At 39.6% G+C, this 18,102-nt stretch overlaps 1 protein-coding gene across 1 annotated transcript; it reads left to right on the forward strand.

The window, feature by feature from the left end:
* Positions 1 to 15,088: 15,088 nt before the first annotated feature.
* LOC143413653 (uncharacterized) lies at positions 15,089 to 17,651 on the forward strand. Its single transcript, XM_076876965.1, has 2 exons — positions 15,089 to 16,626; positions 17,528 to 17,651. Exons 1-2 carry the CDS (start codon positions 15,089 to 15,091, stop codon positions 17,649 to 17,651), a joined length of 1,662 nt encoding a protein of 553 aa, XP_076733080.1.
* The last annotated feature ends 451 nt before the right edge of the window (positions 17,652 to 18,102 follow it).

Genomic DNA, 18,102 nt, shown 5'->3' on the forward strand with positions numbered 1-18,102 from the left:
TCATCCTGGTAAAGCAGAATTAAACTGATATTTAAGCCACTTTGTTGGGTTGATGCAAACAGCATCATGCTCATGCTGTTTGCATCAACCCAGCAGTTAAATTGGTTTTAACTTATTAACCATTACTTGTGAATTAATAATGAAAATCATTAAAAGGATTGGTAAAGAAAACAAAAAAAAAAGCAGACGTTCATAGCATTATACTGGCATATAAATTCAAGATAAAGTCATGGCATGCTGTGTGAGAGGACCCAAATGCAGGACTCTCAGAGATGGGACTTAAACTCAAAACAGCTTTTATTGCTGGAAAAAATCTTCATGGAAATTAACACAAAAAAACAAACCAAAACCTCAAACGTGAAACTTAAACTAAACTGGTGCTGTAAACTAGACACTAGGAAACACGGGCTCGGAGCATGACGGGAGAAACACAGCACAAAGAGAGCGAGGGGGAGAAGCTGCTGCCTGCGAGTTAGCTGTAGGAGAGGTGCTGCCAGGCAGACAGAGGAGAGCTTAAGTTTGTAAATATGTAAATATGTAAATATGACGGTGCATCACAAAAGATTGATATCATACTGATCACTTGACCCATATTACGTTACTTGCTCTTCGAGTGAATCAACAAATGGCGAAATGAAAAGCCGAACAGCAACAATGCTGTTCTAAACGTATTCTACGCTAGATTCGACACAGCGAACACCATGAGACCGGACAGTGTGCGCACCGCGGATGACGTCAGTGCGCACACTGTGTCTGAGGAGGATGTGCGGAGGTGCTTCAGGAAGGTGAACGCGCGCAAAGCTACTGGTCCGGACGGGATTCCCGGCCGCGTCCTCAAGTCATGCGCGGCTCAGCTGGCTGGAGTGTTCACGCACATCTTCAACCTTTCCCTCTCTCTGTCTGTAGTCCCAGCCTGCTTCAAAATGGCCACCATCGTCCCTGTACCCAAATCCTCCACCATCTCCTCATTGAACGACTGGCGACCTGTAGCCCTGACCCCCATCGTGAGCAAATGCTTCGAGAAGCTGGTCAGGGACTTCATCTGCTCTGCACTACCCGACTCACTGGACCCTCTACAGTTCGCATACCGCCACAACAGGTCCACTGATGATGCCATAGCCCTGACACTACACACTGCCCTGTCACACCTGGAGAAGAGAGACACGTATGTGAGAATGCTGTTTGTAGATTACAGCTCAGCATTCAATACCATCGTTCCCTCGAAGCTGGACAGGAAACTGCAGGATCTAGGACTGAGCAGCTCCCTCTGCAGCTGGATCCTTAGCTTCCTGTCTGACAGACGCCAAGTGGTCACCACCTGGTATGGCAACAGCACCGCCTACAACCGCAAAGCTCTCCAGCGAGTAGTGCGGTGCTCTGAACGGATAATTGGAGGTGAGCTTCCCTCCCTCCAAGACATCTACAGGAAGCGGTGCCTGAGGAAAGCGGGGAGGATCATCAAGGACTCCAGTCACCCCAGCCATAAACTGTTCAGACTGCTTCCATCAGGAAGGAGGTTCTGCAGCATCCGGTCCCGTACCAGCAGACTGAGAGACAGCTTCTTTCACCAGGCCATCAGACTGCTGAACACGTCATAGACACCTCAGCTTCACTACTGGAACTTCAACACTATGCACTCCACACTGTATATAAATGCCACTTGTTTTGCACATATTCAACTCTGTATATTTTTATATATTTTATTTTATTTATATTTTATTTTATTTTTTTATTTATTTATTTATTTATTTTTACTATTTAATTTGTAAAAATGTGTATACACACACACACACACACGTAGGATAATATTTAGTATACACATCCAGGAATGCATACACTATTATATATTGTACATATATTTATTAGTTTCAGATTAGCCATTCTTGTATTTTGCTCGTTTGTGTTGTTGTGTTTTGCATATCTCTGTTGCTTGTGGGGCTCGCACACAAGAATTTCACTCGCATGTGCTGTGCCAGTGTGCCTGCACATGTGATGTGACAATAAAAGTGATTTGATTTGATTTGATTTGATTTGATTTGATTTAGTGAGTCTTAGCTCACATGTGTGTTTATTTCACATTTTCAGTTTTTTCCCTCCACAGCTAAATAAAACACTCTAAATTGGTTTCAGTTATGTACCGATGAACACAACAGTGAACATAGGGGCTTATTTCAAAGAAAAAACTCAGGTATATGTTGTTTTATATATTATGCTTTGTTTGTTGTTCAGTATATTTCTATCCAAACAAGAGGAATTTCAATACACTGCAGTATATTCACATTTGAAACCAGGTATTTGCATACACTTTAGGAAAAAAAAAAAACATTAAAACATGTTTTTTACTGTTCAGCATTAGTTTAGATTCAACTTTTTTGTAAATATTTGTTGAAATATCTTTTGAATTCGCTAAATGTCAGAATAAAGAGAGAGAGCTGTCTATTTTCAGCATCACTTTCATCAAATTTAGCTATATATATATATATTGTGGAGCAGGGAAATTATTTTACTGCTATTGTTAAATAATCATCATCATTACCATTGTATTAATAATATAATTTGCAGTATGATCATTACTTTAACAAAGTAACAGATAGCTTTAAGATGGCCTTAAGATGTTTATGCATACAAGTTATCATATTAACCTTGTATTCCAGGTGCAGTTATAACTATTTTATACATAATGCATATCTGTGCTTATTTGGAGTTGATGTTCAGGTTCTTTAAGGGTCTAAAGCTTCACTGGTGTGACTGTCCAGGTGATACATGTTGAAGGAAACTAGAACATAGAAGGAATTGCAATACATGCTTACAAAACACTTATATCAGTTCATTTTAATATCTTTTATATGTTCATATTCTTGTATTAAGCTTTTAGTAGGGGTTCTTGATTAAAACATTTATTCAGTGGATGACATATCCATAGTTTCAGTTAGGTTATTACATATCTGAGAGTGGCTTCTGTCTCTCTGTCTGGTTAGAGGTCAGGAGCTAGTCGGCGAGGTGAAATAGGGTGCAATTGTGGTTAGCACACACACACACACTCAGTTAGAGAGAACCATTTATAGGTAAAAGTTTAATCATGTTTTGCTTGGGGTTGCAAAAAGAGCAGTTTGTCGCAGAACTGCTGCTGAGGTGCCAAGATGACAAGCGAGCATCCGGCAGTGACAGGATGCACCTGTTACGAAGATAGAAGACAATTGTTCTTTTAAACTGTGTTAAAAGTCATTGTGGTTTTGATTTGATCTATGTATAAAATGTATCTGTGACGTTGAAGGGGCGTCATTAAATTTAAGCCCTGACGGTATAAAATATCTGTTTATGCTTTGATTAAGTTGAAGATCAATTGCTGTCTGTAGCGATCTTCCCACGCGTGTATTAAAATCATCGTTTGACTTCACCCGGCCGGATCAGTGTGGTTATTCTTCGATCACCTCTTGTATCCTTCCTCAATTTTTGAACCTTAACAATATATATATATATACACTAAGTTAATTGTGTCTTTAATTAATAAGAAAACTCCAGATGATTCCATTCTGAGCTTGAGAAGCTTCTGATAGGTTAGTAGTGTCACGGGTTGCCGGGGCAAGCCGTTTGTGAGTTATTAAGGACCCAAGTGAGCGAGCTTTATTAACATAAAGGTGAAACAAACAGGACCGAGGTGAACAAAACCCAAAACCTAAGAGTAACCTAAACTGGGAAAAGCTAATTAAAAACAAACCTGAAACCTTGAGACATGAAACAGAGATGCAGGGAGAATAACGCGGGGAGAATGCACAGGAAGATGGAGGGGAACAACACAGACAAACCAGCGACGAGGACGAGGGAACAAACACTATAAATACACACACCAGCAATCAGGGGATGGGAAACAGGAGGGAAACACACCTGGGAGACATCACAGCTGACGAGGCAGGCGAAACGTAAATGGAACGCACTGACTTCAGACAGAGACCTTCGACGTAAAACAGGAAACACGTAATGACACAACACACAACTTAACACAGCCTGGGGGACACAGAACATAGGAACATGAAATGTGAAAAAAGGAGAGTACAAAAACCCAGAATAAACAAAACCACAGAATAATAAGGAACTAAAACATAAACACGGAATCACAGACTCCGGACCATGACAAGTAGAGTCCATGTGAGTAAATTGGTGGCACACCTGTGGATGCATATAAGGCACCCCCAAAACACAGACCCTGTTTCTTTGACATTGGACAATCAAGAGATATCAACCAAGACACCAGGAAAAGAATTGTGGACCTCCATAAGTGTGGCTCAATTTTGAATACAATTTGGGTGCCATTTGCAATTAAGAAATACATACAATTCATCTCTCTACTCTTTAATTTTACAAACATGTTTTTTATGTCTATTATTCTAAAAATAAAACATTTAGTATGATTTGATGTTTTACAATTAAAGTATGTAAATATCTGGTGTCAACTGTATATTTGATGATGTTGGTGTTTGGCTTGATTGTTAGCACAAAGAGGGATAGGGAGGAACAGAGAGAGAACAAGAGCCAGTTGAGACAGACATGTTAGTCAAATGGTTTTTTATTTTTCAATTTTTATATTTATTAAGTTATGCAGGCTTGTTTTCACAAAAACACTAAATAGTTATATAGCAATAATGTGGTACAAATTATCTATTGAAAAGGAATACTTGAGTAATATTGACCCTGAAAATTTCATTGATAGGTTCACAAATCTCAAGCCTCAAAGATACAGTCTCATGTTACCAGAATAAAGAGGTGTTGTCAGTGTAATTGTCACGGGTTGCTTAGAGGATCCAGTCGCAGGACTCCTGGGTAGTGTTCAAACAGAGATTGTTTATTACAGATCTTCACCAAGTGTATGTACAGACAGTGCGAGGTTAGTGCTTTATACAAGACGTGAGGGGCAGGGCTCCAGGGCTCCAGGGAACACGGGGAAAATCACACACGCGCTCAGAACAGCCTCTCTCCACTCCGCTAGCGACCTGTCACTCCTTCCACACTCCACACGGGGAAACACAGGAACAAAGGAACACGTTAAGTCTCTGAGACAAAGGCACGGGAAACTTGAGCTAGGTGTGTACTGACAAGAGCCTTCACAACAATCCAGCGTTGAACAGCTGATCTCCTCCTTCTAATATACCAGCTGGTCTGATGAGGCCCAGGTGTGCACGATCCGGGAAGGCGTGGACCGAGGGCGTGAATCCGCCATGAGTTCCGCCCCGGCAAAAACAGGGGAGAGGGAGAGATGCTGATCAGCGCCTTGCTGATCCCGCAGGTCGTGACAGTAATGCAGGTCTATGGTGATTTTCAGTGCTACTATCATCTTACTTTTGACTCTGGTTCTGTCTTGGTTAAGTCCTAAAGTATTCCTGATTTAATATTGGGTCAGATCTGGGTGTGGTTGAATTGGGGTTTAGTCCCCCGTGTCTTGATACAGCCCTGATTTTGTTCAGCCTTCCTGCTTAATTAAAAAACTAGTTTAAGGTGTCCTGCATATGTGAAATATATTTTTTTCTTATATTAAGAAGTTATTCTTTTCTGAACAGAACTCAAAACACAGCCTAATAAATCTTCAACTCCACAGCATGCTTTTCAGTCATTTCGCTCTCCTCCAATCCCACATGCATACTACCCTTTAGAGCTAAGCCATGGGTGTATAAAATGTCTGGCTCCGCCTGTGATCAGACCCAATGAGACAAGGGAAGCAAAACTTGAAACACTGATATGAGACGTGGACTTTCAAAACAGGAAAAAAAGGAACAGACTTGACACTGAAGTAAACCTGCACTAAACACGAGGGCACAAGAACAAATCTAAGAACTAGAATTAAAAGGGTAAAGGTGGACTAGAGCACTAGAAATACAAAACATGAACCAAAACACTAGTAATCAAAAACCATGATGAAATCACTTAGTGTCAAAAGGGAAACTTATCCATACAGACTCCAACAATTTTCAACAAATCTGTACAATCCATTTATTCTGAACGATTGCACAAAACAAACTGTAACAACATGCTCAGGAACTTTAAATTACAAAGGATTTTTCTTCTCGTACATAATGCAGGGTGTGTCATTTCTGAGAAATCAGCCTGGTTCTCCTCAGTGGCACCTCCCTTAAGCATAAGTAAAGAATGTGGGGTGTGTCTGTTTAAGAGGATATAATGAGCCAAGCTACAGCATTCCATCTGAGACTCATATCTGTCCTGCTGTAAGTACACCAGTGCTTTTCTTTTAATCTCCCTCTACATGCACTACTTTACTAAGTAATCAGAACTCTGCATTTTAATTTCTTTCATCTCAAGGATCTGGATGTGGTTCAGTAAGTGCTGTGTTCAACTTTACTACTAAATATCTATATTTTTGGCTTTTATTCCAGTTCAGTGTGTGTCAGACCTGTGATTTCTGTCCTTTCACCACCAAGCAGAAAAAAAAGTTGGTCTCAAATAGAGAATTGGAATGAATATAACACCATGCATTTTCCATTTGTATTACAATTAAAGATGAATGTATAATGTTTTAATGTATCACTCCTTTTCATGTATACACATATAACATTTGTGGTTTGGACATTATTAGGTATACGGTCAAAAGATTTTGGCGTAAAATTATTAATCTGGATCTGGCTGATCTGCCTGAATCATAAACTTTTTTTATACTCACATCAAATGCAGCAGCTGATTTACTGACCTTTTTAAATGGTTTCCTCACCCTAATTACCTTCGTAATAACTTACTAAAAAGTATTATAACTAGTACAGACTAATGTATCACATAAAAAAGAAATCCTTTTCTAAGTAAACCATGAACAAGTACAGAGAAGATTCCTAACGTTAGTACTGATGATACTAACATATTTATTGCTATTGTTTATATTATATCATCTGTCCCACTTTTTTTCTGTTTTACAAAATTCTGTCAGGGAGAGAGCTTTAGCCCTAGTTAGCGGCAAGACAATGCCGAAGATATAGTTATATTTGTGTAATATATATATATATATTACACATATTTAACTTGGACAGTAATGTTTACTTGTCTAGTTTAGTCACTACATACTGTTCCCCCATGTGAGAATGAAAATTCAAATTGAACTGGATGGATTTTTGTGTAACAAAATGTGGACTGTTGGGCAAGATGTCCCAAACAGTAGTTATAAAAGGAATTTCATCATTCACATGCCACATTCAAGGCAGCCTTAATCACAGCTTGGTAAGCATATATGATTAATAATAGTAATTATAGCTCATTTCTATTTAGATGACCCTTCTATTTTGCAGGCTGTCTCACAGAATAGATCCATAAATAATTTTAATGAGGTCACTTGTTTATACCATGCGGTGACATTTCAAGGATCTGTTCTGAGTATATATTTTATCTGTTCTGATTGTATATTTTTTGCCCTTAACATGATAAAAGTCATAAGAATCAGAACTCAACTGTGACTGAGCTGAATCAAAAAATGTGTATGATATCGTCTAGACAAAGCAATGGACACTGAAGCCAGCATAGCAATCGAGGTAGCTGCACTAGGCCGGAAATTCAGACTTGGGACGCTGTACGACCGACATCTGGATTCAGTCATAGATGGTAAGGGTTGACAAATAGTAACTAAATGTACCTGAACACCAATCCACAATGACCTCACCAGTTGTCATAGGTATTAACATATAATTGTGTATAAATTTACTGGGTATCTTCATGCTGTGGCTGAAGGTAAAAGGTGAATATGTGTGTTTATGTGTATGTGGCTGATGCATCCTCATTGGATGCAGCCATCAAGGGATGCTAACTCTGTTCTTTCGTATATATTTTCTTCTTTTGGGGCATGCCTTTACATCATTATTATACCCTTGACAAAAACATCAGGCATATCCTATTTTTCTGTATTTTTCTCTCTGGTTTCTTTCTGTTATGTTATTTGTCAGTGATATTTTATTATTCTTTCTCTTTCCTTGAATTTTATTCCCTTTGTAGACTGTATGTTTTCATTACACGAACCTGCATCATATATGCTGTCTGAAATCAAACACTTGTTCTTTACCAATTTTCGGTTACGGATTTTAGAAATAATATCCATTTTACTCTTTCACATCATGTTTTCTCACAATACGTGGATACAGTTCCAAAACTAATTCCCTAATAATTACCCTAATCCTTCAATCAGCAATGACACCTGTACCACATTCAGAAGAAATACCACATCTTGATTTGCATTTTGAACTCAGCATTACTTACTTAGATAAAAAAAAAAGCAGATTTTTTTTTTTTTTTTTTGTAGGGTGGTGTGGTATAATCAGGAAGAGGAATATGACAGATATCTGCTGGATTCCTGGCTGAGTACCAGCTAATCTGTAATGATATCCCTTGCTTTTGACGTGTACAATGCGAGCAGGAATGTTAACGTCCCCAAGCATCATTTATGAAAACCAGTGGTAATGTCTTGTGCACCCACTAGGGGGAGCAATGCTCCTGGAAGTTCATTCGCTTACAGCTTTCTACACATATCCATACACATTCTTGCAGTGATCAGGGTTTCTATAAATATAACAATAGAAGTTTTTAAACCGCAAGATAGTTATTGCTGAATATTGTTTCTGAACACCAAAGCATGGCATTACAATGTTCTTTAATACAAAAAGGGAAATCTCAATTTAAACGCAAGTCGATTGTTGGTTGGTCCTGTCAGAGACGGGTGTATTTTAGACGTTATACAAAAGGGCAAGTCACACAGATAGGATCATGACAGCAACAACAATGTGTGTGCTTGTGCATTCTGCCCTAAGAAAATAATATACGCGAAATGCATTGGGCTCTGTTATTTAGTTAAGTTAGTTAAGTTTTAAGTCTCAGTGAAATGCTACTGTACTGCTAGAGAGGGAACCAAAGCTTTGGTACTGTCCTTGCATTTCTGTACATGTACGAGCAATATGTCATGCAAATACTGTATCCACTGGCTTTGCAAATAAATGAAAAACCATAGTCTAACACAGTCACGCACAGTTACTTTCGACAGTAATCAACGCTGCCTCCCAATAATATTTCTAGCAAACTGGCCAGCAACATGGACTCTTCAGCTGTCCTCCATGCACTTTCCTGTTCATTGTGTCAGATGTTTAGTTACTCCTTGGCCACCTTTAACAGTAATGATACTTGTAATAAATGTAGCCTATTTTCAGCTCTGTAGGCCAGGATCACGGAATTGGAGACTCTGCTTCACACCCTTGATACACCCGTAGCTAGCCAGGCCCCTGTAGGCGGTGCAGCCGAAGGTAGAGTAGGCCTCGCTAGCTTCCCCCGGCAGTCAGTCCTGAGTAACCGGGGAAACAGGACGACTGGGTGACAGTGAGGAGGAACCATAGTCTTAAACAGAAGCCCCAGGTGTACCACCAACTTGTTCATGTGTCTAACCATTTTTCCCCACCCGGCACATTTCCCCACATTTCCCCACCCGCCGGGCATCAAACTCTGGTAATTGGGAATTCTGTTCTCAGACATGTGAAGCTAGAGACACCAGCAACCATAGGCAATTGTCTTCCAGGGGCCAGAGCAGGTGACATTGAGGGAAATTTAAAACTGCTGGCTAAGTGTAAACGTAAATTCAGTAAAATTATAATTCATGTCGGCAGTAATGACACTTGGGCGCCTCAATCGGAGGTCACTAAAATCTCTACTGAATCAGTGTGTAACTTTGCCAAAAGAATGTTGGACTGAATGTTGAGTATTCTCTGGTCCCCTTCCCAATCAGACATATTTAGCCACATGTTGGCTGTCTGGCTGCCTGAGTGGTGTCCAAAAAACGATGTGGGCTTCATAGATAATTGGAAAACTTTCTGGAGGAAACCTGGTCTTGTTAGAAATCTAGCCAATTTTATCTAGCCAACTCCCCAAAATATGACTATCTAGAGTTGGGTGCAGGAAGCAGACTTGCAGTCTTATGCGCCTCTCCTCCTGTTAATCCCCCAAAACCCCATCTCTGTAGAGACTGAGTCAGCTCCCAAAAAGACAAAAAAACAAATTAAAAACCAGCAAGAAACGACTTAAACATTAAAAAAAAAACACAAAGAAAGAACAATACAGTATCCACATCTGAACCAAAGAGTAAAACAGTGAAATGTGGATTCTTAAACATCAAGGTCTCTGTTAGTAAATTACTTAATAAATGATCAACATATCATTTTACTCTGCCTTATAGAAACCTGGTTGCAGCAGGATGATTATGATTATCTACAAAAAGAAAGCTGACCCTTGCAAGACTTTGACACAAAGGCATCTGCTGTGATGCTTACACCTTTGATACAGTAGTTGAGGATAAAACAGAGAAAAACACGAAGGTGATTTTCCAGGCCTGGGATTTTATAAAAATATTCTGCAGTAGACCAAAAACGAAAGAAAACCATTAATCAACATATGAACATTACCTGATGCTGCTGAAGTGAAGCAGAGCAAAGTTACAGAAGTTTAATTAGAGACACAGATAAGCATTTTGCAATTTTGCACAATTATAAATCTGTTTAGTACTTAACAGCAGAAATTAGACTTTCTTTTTAGAAAAGAAAGTAAAACGGAAAAAAAAACTGTGTCTAACAGCGCTGTAAACAATGGTAGACTTTTTAGACGGGAAACTGTTTTGAAGTATACTGAGAGAGAGAGAGAGAGAGAGAGAGAGAGAGCTGTGCATAAAGTGTGATTTTATCGTGGTGGAAGCAAAACACCAAACGTAAGAGGGAATTCATGACAATGTTCATGTGAAGTTCGGATCTTCGGATCTGCTGCTGGTTCAGTCAGTATTGTTTGGAGAGAGATAAACCTACAGCTTTAGAATCTAGCGCAAAAAAGATGTAAACACAAAGCACGAACCCGCTGAAACATCAGAATCAGTGAGCTGTCGGCTTGCAGCCCAACCGTGTCCGTGCCGTCGGGTGAGAAAGGCAACATCTCACTGATTCTGATCTGTCAGTGGGTAAGCGCTTTGTGTTTACATCTTTGTGCAGAATCCATGTTCCTGCTCTCAGTTACTGTTTTAGCTGTTTGATGGTTGTTGAAACTGTGTGAGCTTTAACCTGAGATTCAGGCGTTTCAGGTAAAATAAACTTATATTTAAAAATCGATTCAGGATTTTAATGAATCAATATGACGTTATCCAAGCTAGAATCAATTTCAATCACTAATCAAAACCCACCCCCTAATCAGAATCCTCGAAGCACTGGCCGAGGGGGTGGTGTGGCAGCAATTTTACAGACCAGCCTATAATAATAATAATAATGGATTGGATTTATATAGCGCTTTTCTAGGCACCCAAAGCGCTTTACAATACCACTATTCATTCACTCTCACATTCATACACTGGTGGAGGCAACTACAGTTGTAGCTTCAGCTGCCTATCAATGAACCAAAGACTCAGAGAGACTTTTAATTCATTTGAAAGCCTGATGCTTAGCCTTGTCCACCCTAGCTGTAAAACTTGTCTTATTTGTTATCATCTGTCATCTATATTTGTTATGTATCATTTGTTATAATTATGGAGTTCCACAGGGTCCGTTCCTTACGCAGTATCATCAGAAGGCATAGCATACATTTTCACTGCTATGCAGATGACACCAAACTCTACCTATCCATGAAGCCAGATTGTAAACTAATGAGTTAAATTGCAGGAATGTCTTAAAACAAAGACCTGGGTGGCCTTAATTATCTGCTTCTAAATTAAGATCAAACGGAGGTTATTGTACTCGGCCCTGCAAATCTAAGAAATAACAAACGAGCTTTATTGTCACATTCACAACCATACAGAGTACAAAATGCAGTGAAATGTGTCGAGTCTGAGCTGTGTACAGACTTCTTACTCTAGATAGATTATCTTGCCTCCAGTGACACTGTGAGGAATATTGGAGTCATTTTTGACCAGGATCTAAGTAGCATCTCTCTCATTTTTGACCAGGATCTAAGTAGCTTGGAAGGAAACCGTATGGACATCTTTAAGGTTTATGGAAGACTTTTCACCTGTCATCCGCTTTCCTTCCAAGCTCCTTATACTATGATGATCTGGATGACCGAGAAACATCACAGACATTTTGAACAGGATATGTCCTTCAATGCACATATTAAACAAATATGTAGGACTGCTTTCTTCCATTCGCGTTATATCTCTAAAACGAGTTCATGCATTTATTACTTCTAGGCTGGACTACAGTAAATCATTATTATCAGGATGTCCTAAAACCTCCCTGAAAAGTCTTCAGTTCATCCAAAGTGCTGCAGCAAGAGTCCTGACAGGGACTAGAAAGAGAGAGCAGATTTCTCCTATACTGGCTTCCCTTCATTGGCTCCCTGTTAAATCCAGAATTAAATTCGAACTCCTGCATACAACGTCTTAAATAACCAGGCCCCATCTTATCTTAATGACCTTGTAGCACCATATCACCCCATTAGAGCACTTCACTCTCACACTGCAGGCTTACTTGCTGTTCCCAGAGTACATACAAGTAGAATGGGAGGCAGAGCCCTCAGTTTTCAGGCCCCTCTTCTGTGGAACCAGACCTATGGAAGCCAACGTACTTGCTCATAGGAGCTCATATGATTGTTGGGGTTTTTCTCTGTATGTATTATTGTAGGGTCTACCTTACAATATAAAGTGCCTTGAGTTGACTGTTGTTGTGATTCGGGGCTCTTTAAATAAAACTGAATTGAATAGAACAAATGCCACACACAGACCAAGTCATCAGTTTGGTACTGAAATATTCCTATTAATGCTAGAAAGTGATATAAATTTTTGTGTGTTAATTTATACTATGTTTGATACTATGATACTATAAGTTTTTCAATATGACCCAGTTTATTGTTAATTTCCTTTAAGATGTAATGTGGTTTTGTTTCAGCAGCAAATTACCAGTGTAATTTAACAGATCTGTTGCAACATTTTAATTAAATTGTTTTGTGGTTGTGATAATGGATGAAATAAAGGCAACTTCTTAGTCAAGAATTGTTGCAGCTTTTAGTGTCAACTCTTACGCCTTGACTTCATTTGATTTGTGTGTAAACGGTAGGTTAACTTCTAAACTTGCTTTTTACAGGAATGACGCTGTGGGACTGTGATCACCTGCAAAAATATACAAGAGAAAAAGAACAACGTATGAGCAAATTTGAGATAGTGGCCTCTGACACATTAGAGGATAAAGCTTCAGCATTAAATGTTGACTCAGACATGAAGACAAGTCTCTTGAGTGGAATGGTTGAAGTTGGAGGATCTGCCAGATACTTCAATGATCAGAAGAGATCCAAAAATCAGGCCAGAGTAACACTGAAATACATTATTACCACAAAACTGCAGGAATTATCACTGATGAACCTTCAAAGACACAATGTGAAACATCATTATGTTTTTAAGCAAGGAAAAGCAACACATGTAGTCACAGGTATCCTTTATGGGACACAAGCTTTCTTTGTGTTTGATCGTGAGGTTTCTGAACAGGAGAAATATGAAGACATACAGGAAAACTTGAAGTTGATGATTGAGAAGGTTATTTTCCTCTGCACAGAAGGAGAAAGTTCCTTGAAAATGAAAAAGTGTGAAGGAAAAGAAGTTCAGCATTTCTCCTGCAAATTCTATGGAGATGTTTCCTGTCAGAAACCTCAGACAACTTTTCAGGATGCAGCTGAAGTCTACAAAATGATGCCAAAATTACTTAAAGCCAGCAGAGAAAAGGTTGTACCCATAAAAGTGTGGTTGTATCCACTCACAAATTTTGATTCTTCTGCTGCTAAACTCACGTGCCAAATAAGCTTCAATTTAGTTCAAGAAATACAGAGTGTCCTGGAGGACTTTGGTGAGCTTGAAATGAGGTGCAATGATGTACTGAGAACTACCACTGCACAGCAGTTACTAGAGATGAGCAAAAACATTGAAAGTTTTAAAGAAATGTGCTCTGAGTTTAAGCTTAAATTCCAACAAACTTTGGCCAAAAAAATTCCATCAATTCGAGGAGGTGCAGAAAACAAGTCTGATCTCGTGGAGATCCTGAAGAATATATATTCTTCGCCTTTCAACAGCAAAAACCTGAGCACATGGATTGACTGTAAAATGAGCAAAATCAACACATGCATGTCCCTTACAAAGACAATGAAAAACACAAAAAGTATCCCATCTCAAAGTATTCAACAAGAAGACGAGCACAATTTCACCTCACTGGAAAAGGATGCTGCTTACCTCTCAGCTTTGTCAAAATACTTAAGAGGAACAGCTAATCTTGATGACCCTCAAGATCCTTATACTTATGGTTTGGAGAAGGAACAGTGGTACAGCTCACAAGATGTAGTGGATGAAATGACAAGGAAGCCAAAACTCTTTTATGATGAGACCAGTAAGGGGAACACGAATATTGAGTTCTTGGCAGCTGGATCAAAAAACCAAGTGCAGAAAAGCTCTAGCATCTACTTGCCTAAAGGTGATGTTTCTCTCAGGGAGAATTATGAGCCCCCTTTGAAGCCTGAAGCTGTGACAGTGGCTGACATAAACCACGACAGTGTGACAATAAAGATTTCTGCCCCCAGATTTGAAGCAGTGAACATCACTTCCTACTCTGTTGAGTGTTGTGTCAGTGGAGAGAATGGATGGCAACAAACCAAACCAGTGGCTGAAAAAGTTACAGTGAGTGATTTGAAACCAGACACAGAATATGATTTCAGACTTAGAGCAGTGACCTCAGCCGGTGTCGGACCAGCCCAAGAAGTTTCAGTTAAAACCTTACCTTGCAGCCCTCCTGAAAAACTCCAAGCTGAATTAATCTCAGGCAAAATTGAAGTTACATGGGAGAGACCTGCTGAGCTTGGACAGAATGTCAACATATTGTGCTATATTGTCGAGTACGCAAAAATAGTTGAGGGTTTAAAAATGGAAGATCTGCTATGGAGTGAGATCATGTCAAAAACTGAAACGGTACGCCTTTCAGATGTTCAGTCTGACACACAATATACAATCAGGGTCAGATGTGACTGTGGTGCAGCTGGAAAAAGCAAAGAAAGTGTCATTGCAAAAGTCTGCCCATCTATGAATGAATTTTCACATCTTGTCGAATACCTGAAACATATCAGCATGCCTGTAAACTCAAAGCCACTCTCAGTTTACAAATTGCCCCTGAAAGAAGAAAGCATAGATATACATGGCTGTCGGAGGTATACGTTTGGCAGAGAAAACATGAAGCAAAATTGTACAATCATGCTTCTTGGAGCAACCGGATCAGGAAAGTCCACTCTCATCAATGGAATGATAAACTACATTGTTGGTGTAGAGTGGAAGGATGGCTTCAGATTTAAGTTGGTTGATGAAGATCAGTCTAAATCTCAAGCTCACAGTCAGACATCTGAAGTCACTGTGTATAAAGTCAACCATCAAGAAGGGTTTAAAGTCCCCTATTCGCTCACCATTGTGGACACTCCAGGATTTGGGGATACAAGAGGAGTAGAAAGAGATAAGGAGATCACAGAGCAAATCCACAGGCTTTACACCTCTCCTAATGGAGTCAGTGAGATTGATGCAGTTTGCTTTGTGACTCAGGCCTCTCTTGCACGTCTAACAGCAACACAGAGATATGTGTTTGACTCAGTGCTCTCTATTTTTGGAAAAGATGTGGCAGGGAACATTGAAATCCTGGTAACATTTGCTGATGGCAAGGAGCCACCTGTTATTGAGGCAATACATGTCTCTGGAGTCCCTTGCCAAAAAAACAAGTTAGGCCTTCCAGTGCACTTCAAGTTCAACAACTCCGCACTGTTTGCAGACAACAGATGCAACAGGGACAGTGAAGAGGATTCTGATGATGATGATGATGCCAGCTTTAGTGAAATGTTTTGGAAGATGGGGGCAAAGGGTATGGAGAATTTCTTCACTTCTTTGGGTAAAATGGAAACCAAAAGTTTGCTAATGACCAAAGAGGTGTTAAAAGAGCGAAAGCAGCTTGAAACTATAATTGAAGGTTTGCAAACTCAAGTCAAAGCTGGATTAGCAAAACTCGAAGCAATGAAGACAATCACAGAAAAGATCAAAGAGCACGAAACAATCCTAACTTCAAATGAAAACTATGAGATTGAAGTTGATGTCATCAAGCCAGTCCAAAAGCAGCTCAGAGAGAAAGGCGTATACATCACCAACTGCCAAAAATGTTCAGTAACATGCCACTACCCATGTAAGATAGCAAAAGATAAAGAGAAGCGTAGTTGTGCATCAATGGATAAGAATGGGATGTGCACGGTCTGTCCTAGAAAATGTACTTGGAGTGTGCATTTCAATCAGACGTACAGGTGGGAATATGTTCAAGTAAAAGAGAAGCAAACTGTGCAAGAGCTGAAACGCAAGTATGACAACGCTGCAAAAGCCAAGATGACAACTCAGGAACTGATAAGGAGACAAGAGGGTGAGATTGTTCGCCTTCAAGACAGCATAATGTCCCTCGTGGATCAGTCGGCTCACTGCATAACTCGCCTGCAAGAGATTGCCCTCAAGCCTAACCCTCTGACCACTGCAGACTGCATTGACATGCTGATTGAAGGAGAAAAGTCAGAGGCCAAAAAGGGTCACAGGGCCCGAATTCAGTCTTTGGAGGAAATAAAGGGCAGAGCACATCAGATCTTGAAGTTAGCTCAGCAAAGCAAACTTCTAAAACCTGATGAGGAATTTTCTGTGCAAAGAAAGAAGAATGAAAAAAACACAGGCTTTTTAACCCATTTGTCAGCCTTTTGGCCATGGGGGTCAAAATGACCCTGACACTTTCATAGTAGTGGTGGTGGAGAGAGAGAGGGGGGTGCTTCATAGCACTAAAAATGTCAAGTTTTTTGTTTTATTTGCTACCTTTGGCATTAGTAAAGAACTCATTTTAAAAAGCAAAGACCAAAAAAGTCAAGTGACTTTAATAAATCACTTCGTATTGTTTTTGTAATTATGACAATTATTATTTTTATTGTTATTATCATTATTATTATTATTATCACTGTTATTATTATTATTATTACTACTACTACTACCATGAACTGTGAGTCCACTGAATAATTGTCACTATTACTATCTTGGTGTCTACATGGTGAAAACGTTTGTGATTTCTTCTTTATGATTTTGCAAATTAATGTTTGTGTATGACTATATTTCCTCTTCTTTGTGTTTGTTTCCTCGCATCCATTATATCTTTTTGTTGTTCAGAACATAACAACAAATAATAAAGGTGATATTGACATTATCCAACGTCAACCATTTTGATTTTTCCCAATTTCTATCCCAAATGGAAAACAAAGTGAAGGCAACAAAAAAAGTCGAATAACACCATCACATTCTCAAATAATCTCATACACATATCATCTTCAGACAGGAAGACAAACTAACCAAAAGCAAAATCCACAACAACCGCACACAAGACAATGAATGCTTAACAAGTCCTACGAGTGTCCGGACCACCTCTTGTCAAATATGCTGTTAGATTCAGAATACGAATGTTCTGAGGATGACCACAACGATGGATCCAATGTTTGTTTGTTACGGTTGCAGCACTGCCATAATCTCCAACACCTCCAGTGTTGCCCCAAGCTCGAGTACCACCGTCACCCCCAATGCCAACATCGTGCCCAAAATCATCCGAAGCGCTGCCCATAACATTACGGGGTTCAAATGAGAAAGAGCATCCCGTCCCTAATTGTCTCTCTCCTCCTGCTCCATCACAACACCGCGCATACAGGGTGTTGGGGTACAGGTTTGTCACTGAGATGGAGGGGAGGCATTCCTCCTCTGTCCCCTCCTGGCAAACGGTGCATAAATTTAATTCCACAGCTTAGACACGAACATTACTTACACTCTCCTGACACGTACATATAGGGCCCTTGAAGTGGGCACACTGAAGGACAGTCAGTGGAGGACAGTGTGTTCATGCTGCCTCACCTCTGGTGTCAGTGCCCAAAAAAAAAAAAAAATTAAACTTGTATGTCTGATCTTGTTGTAAAGCACTTTGTGATTTTTATCTGTGAAATGTGCTATATAAATAAATTTTACTTACTTACACCTCTCAATTTTAAATACATGTAGACACTGAGGGTTCTCAAGAGGGGCTGTGCTGACACTGGCTGTTC

The sequence above is a fragment of the Maylandia zebra genome, linkage group LG18 (assembly GCF_041146795.1).
Source record: "Maylandia zebra isolate NMK-2024a linkage group LG18, Mzebra_GT3a, whole genome shotgun sequence".
NCBI lineage: Eukaryota > Metazoa > Chordata > Actinopteri > Cichliformes > Cichlidae > Maylandia > Maylandia zebra.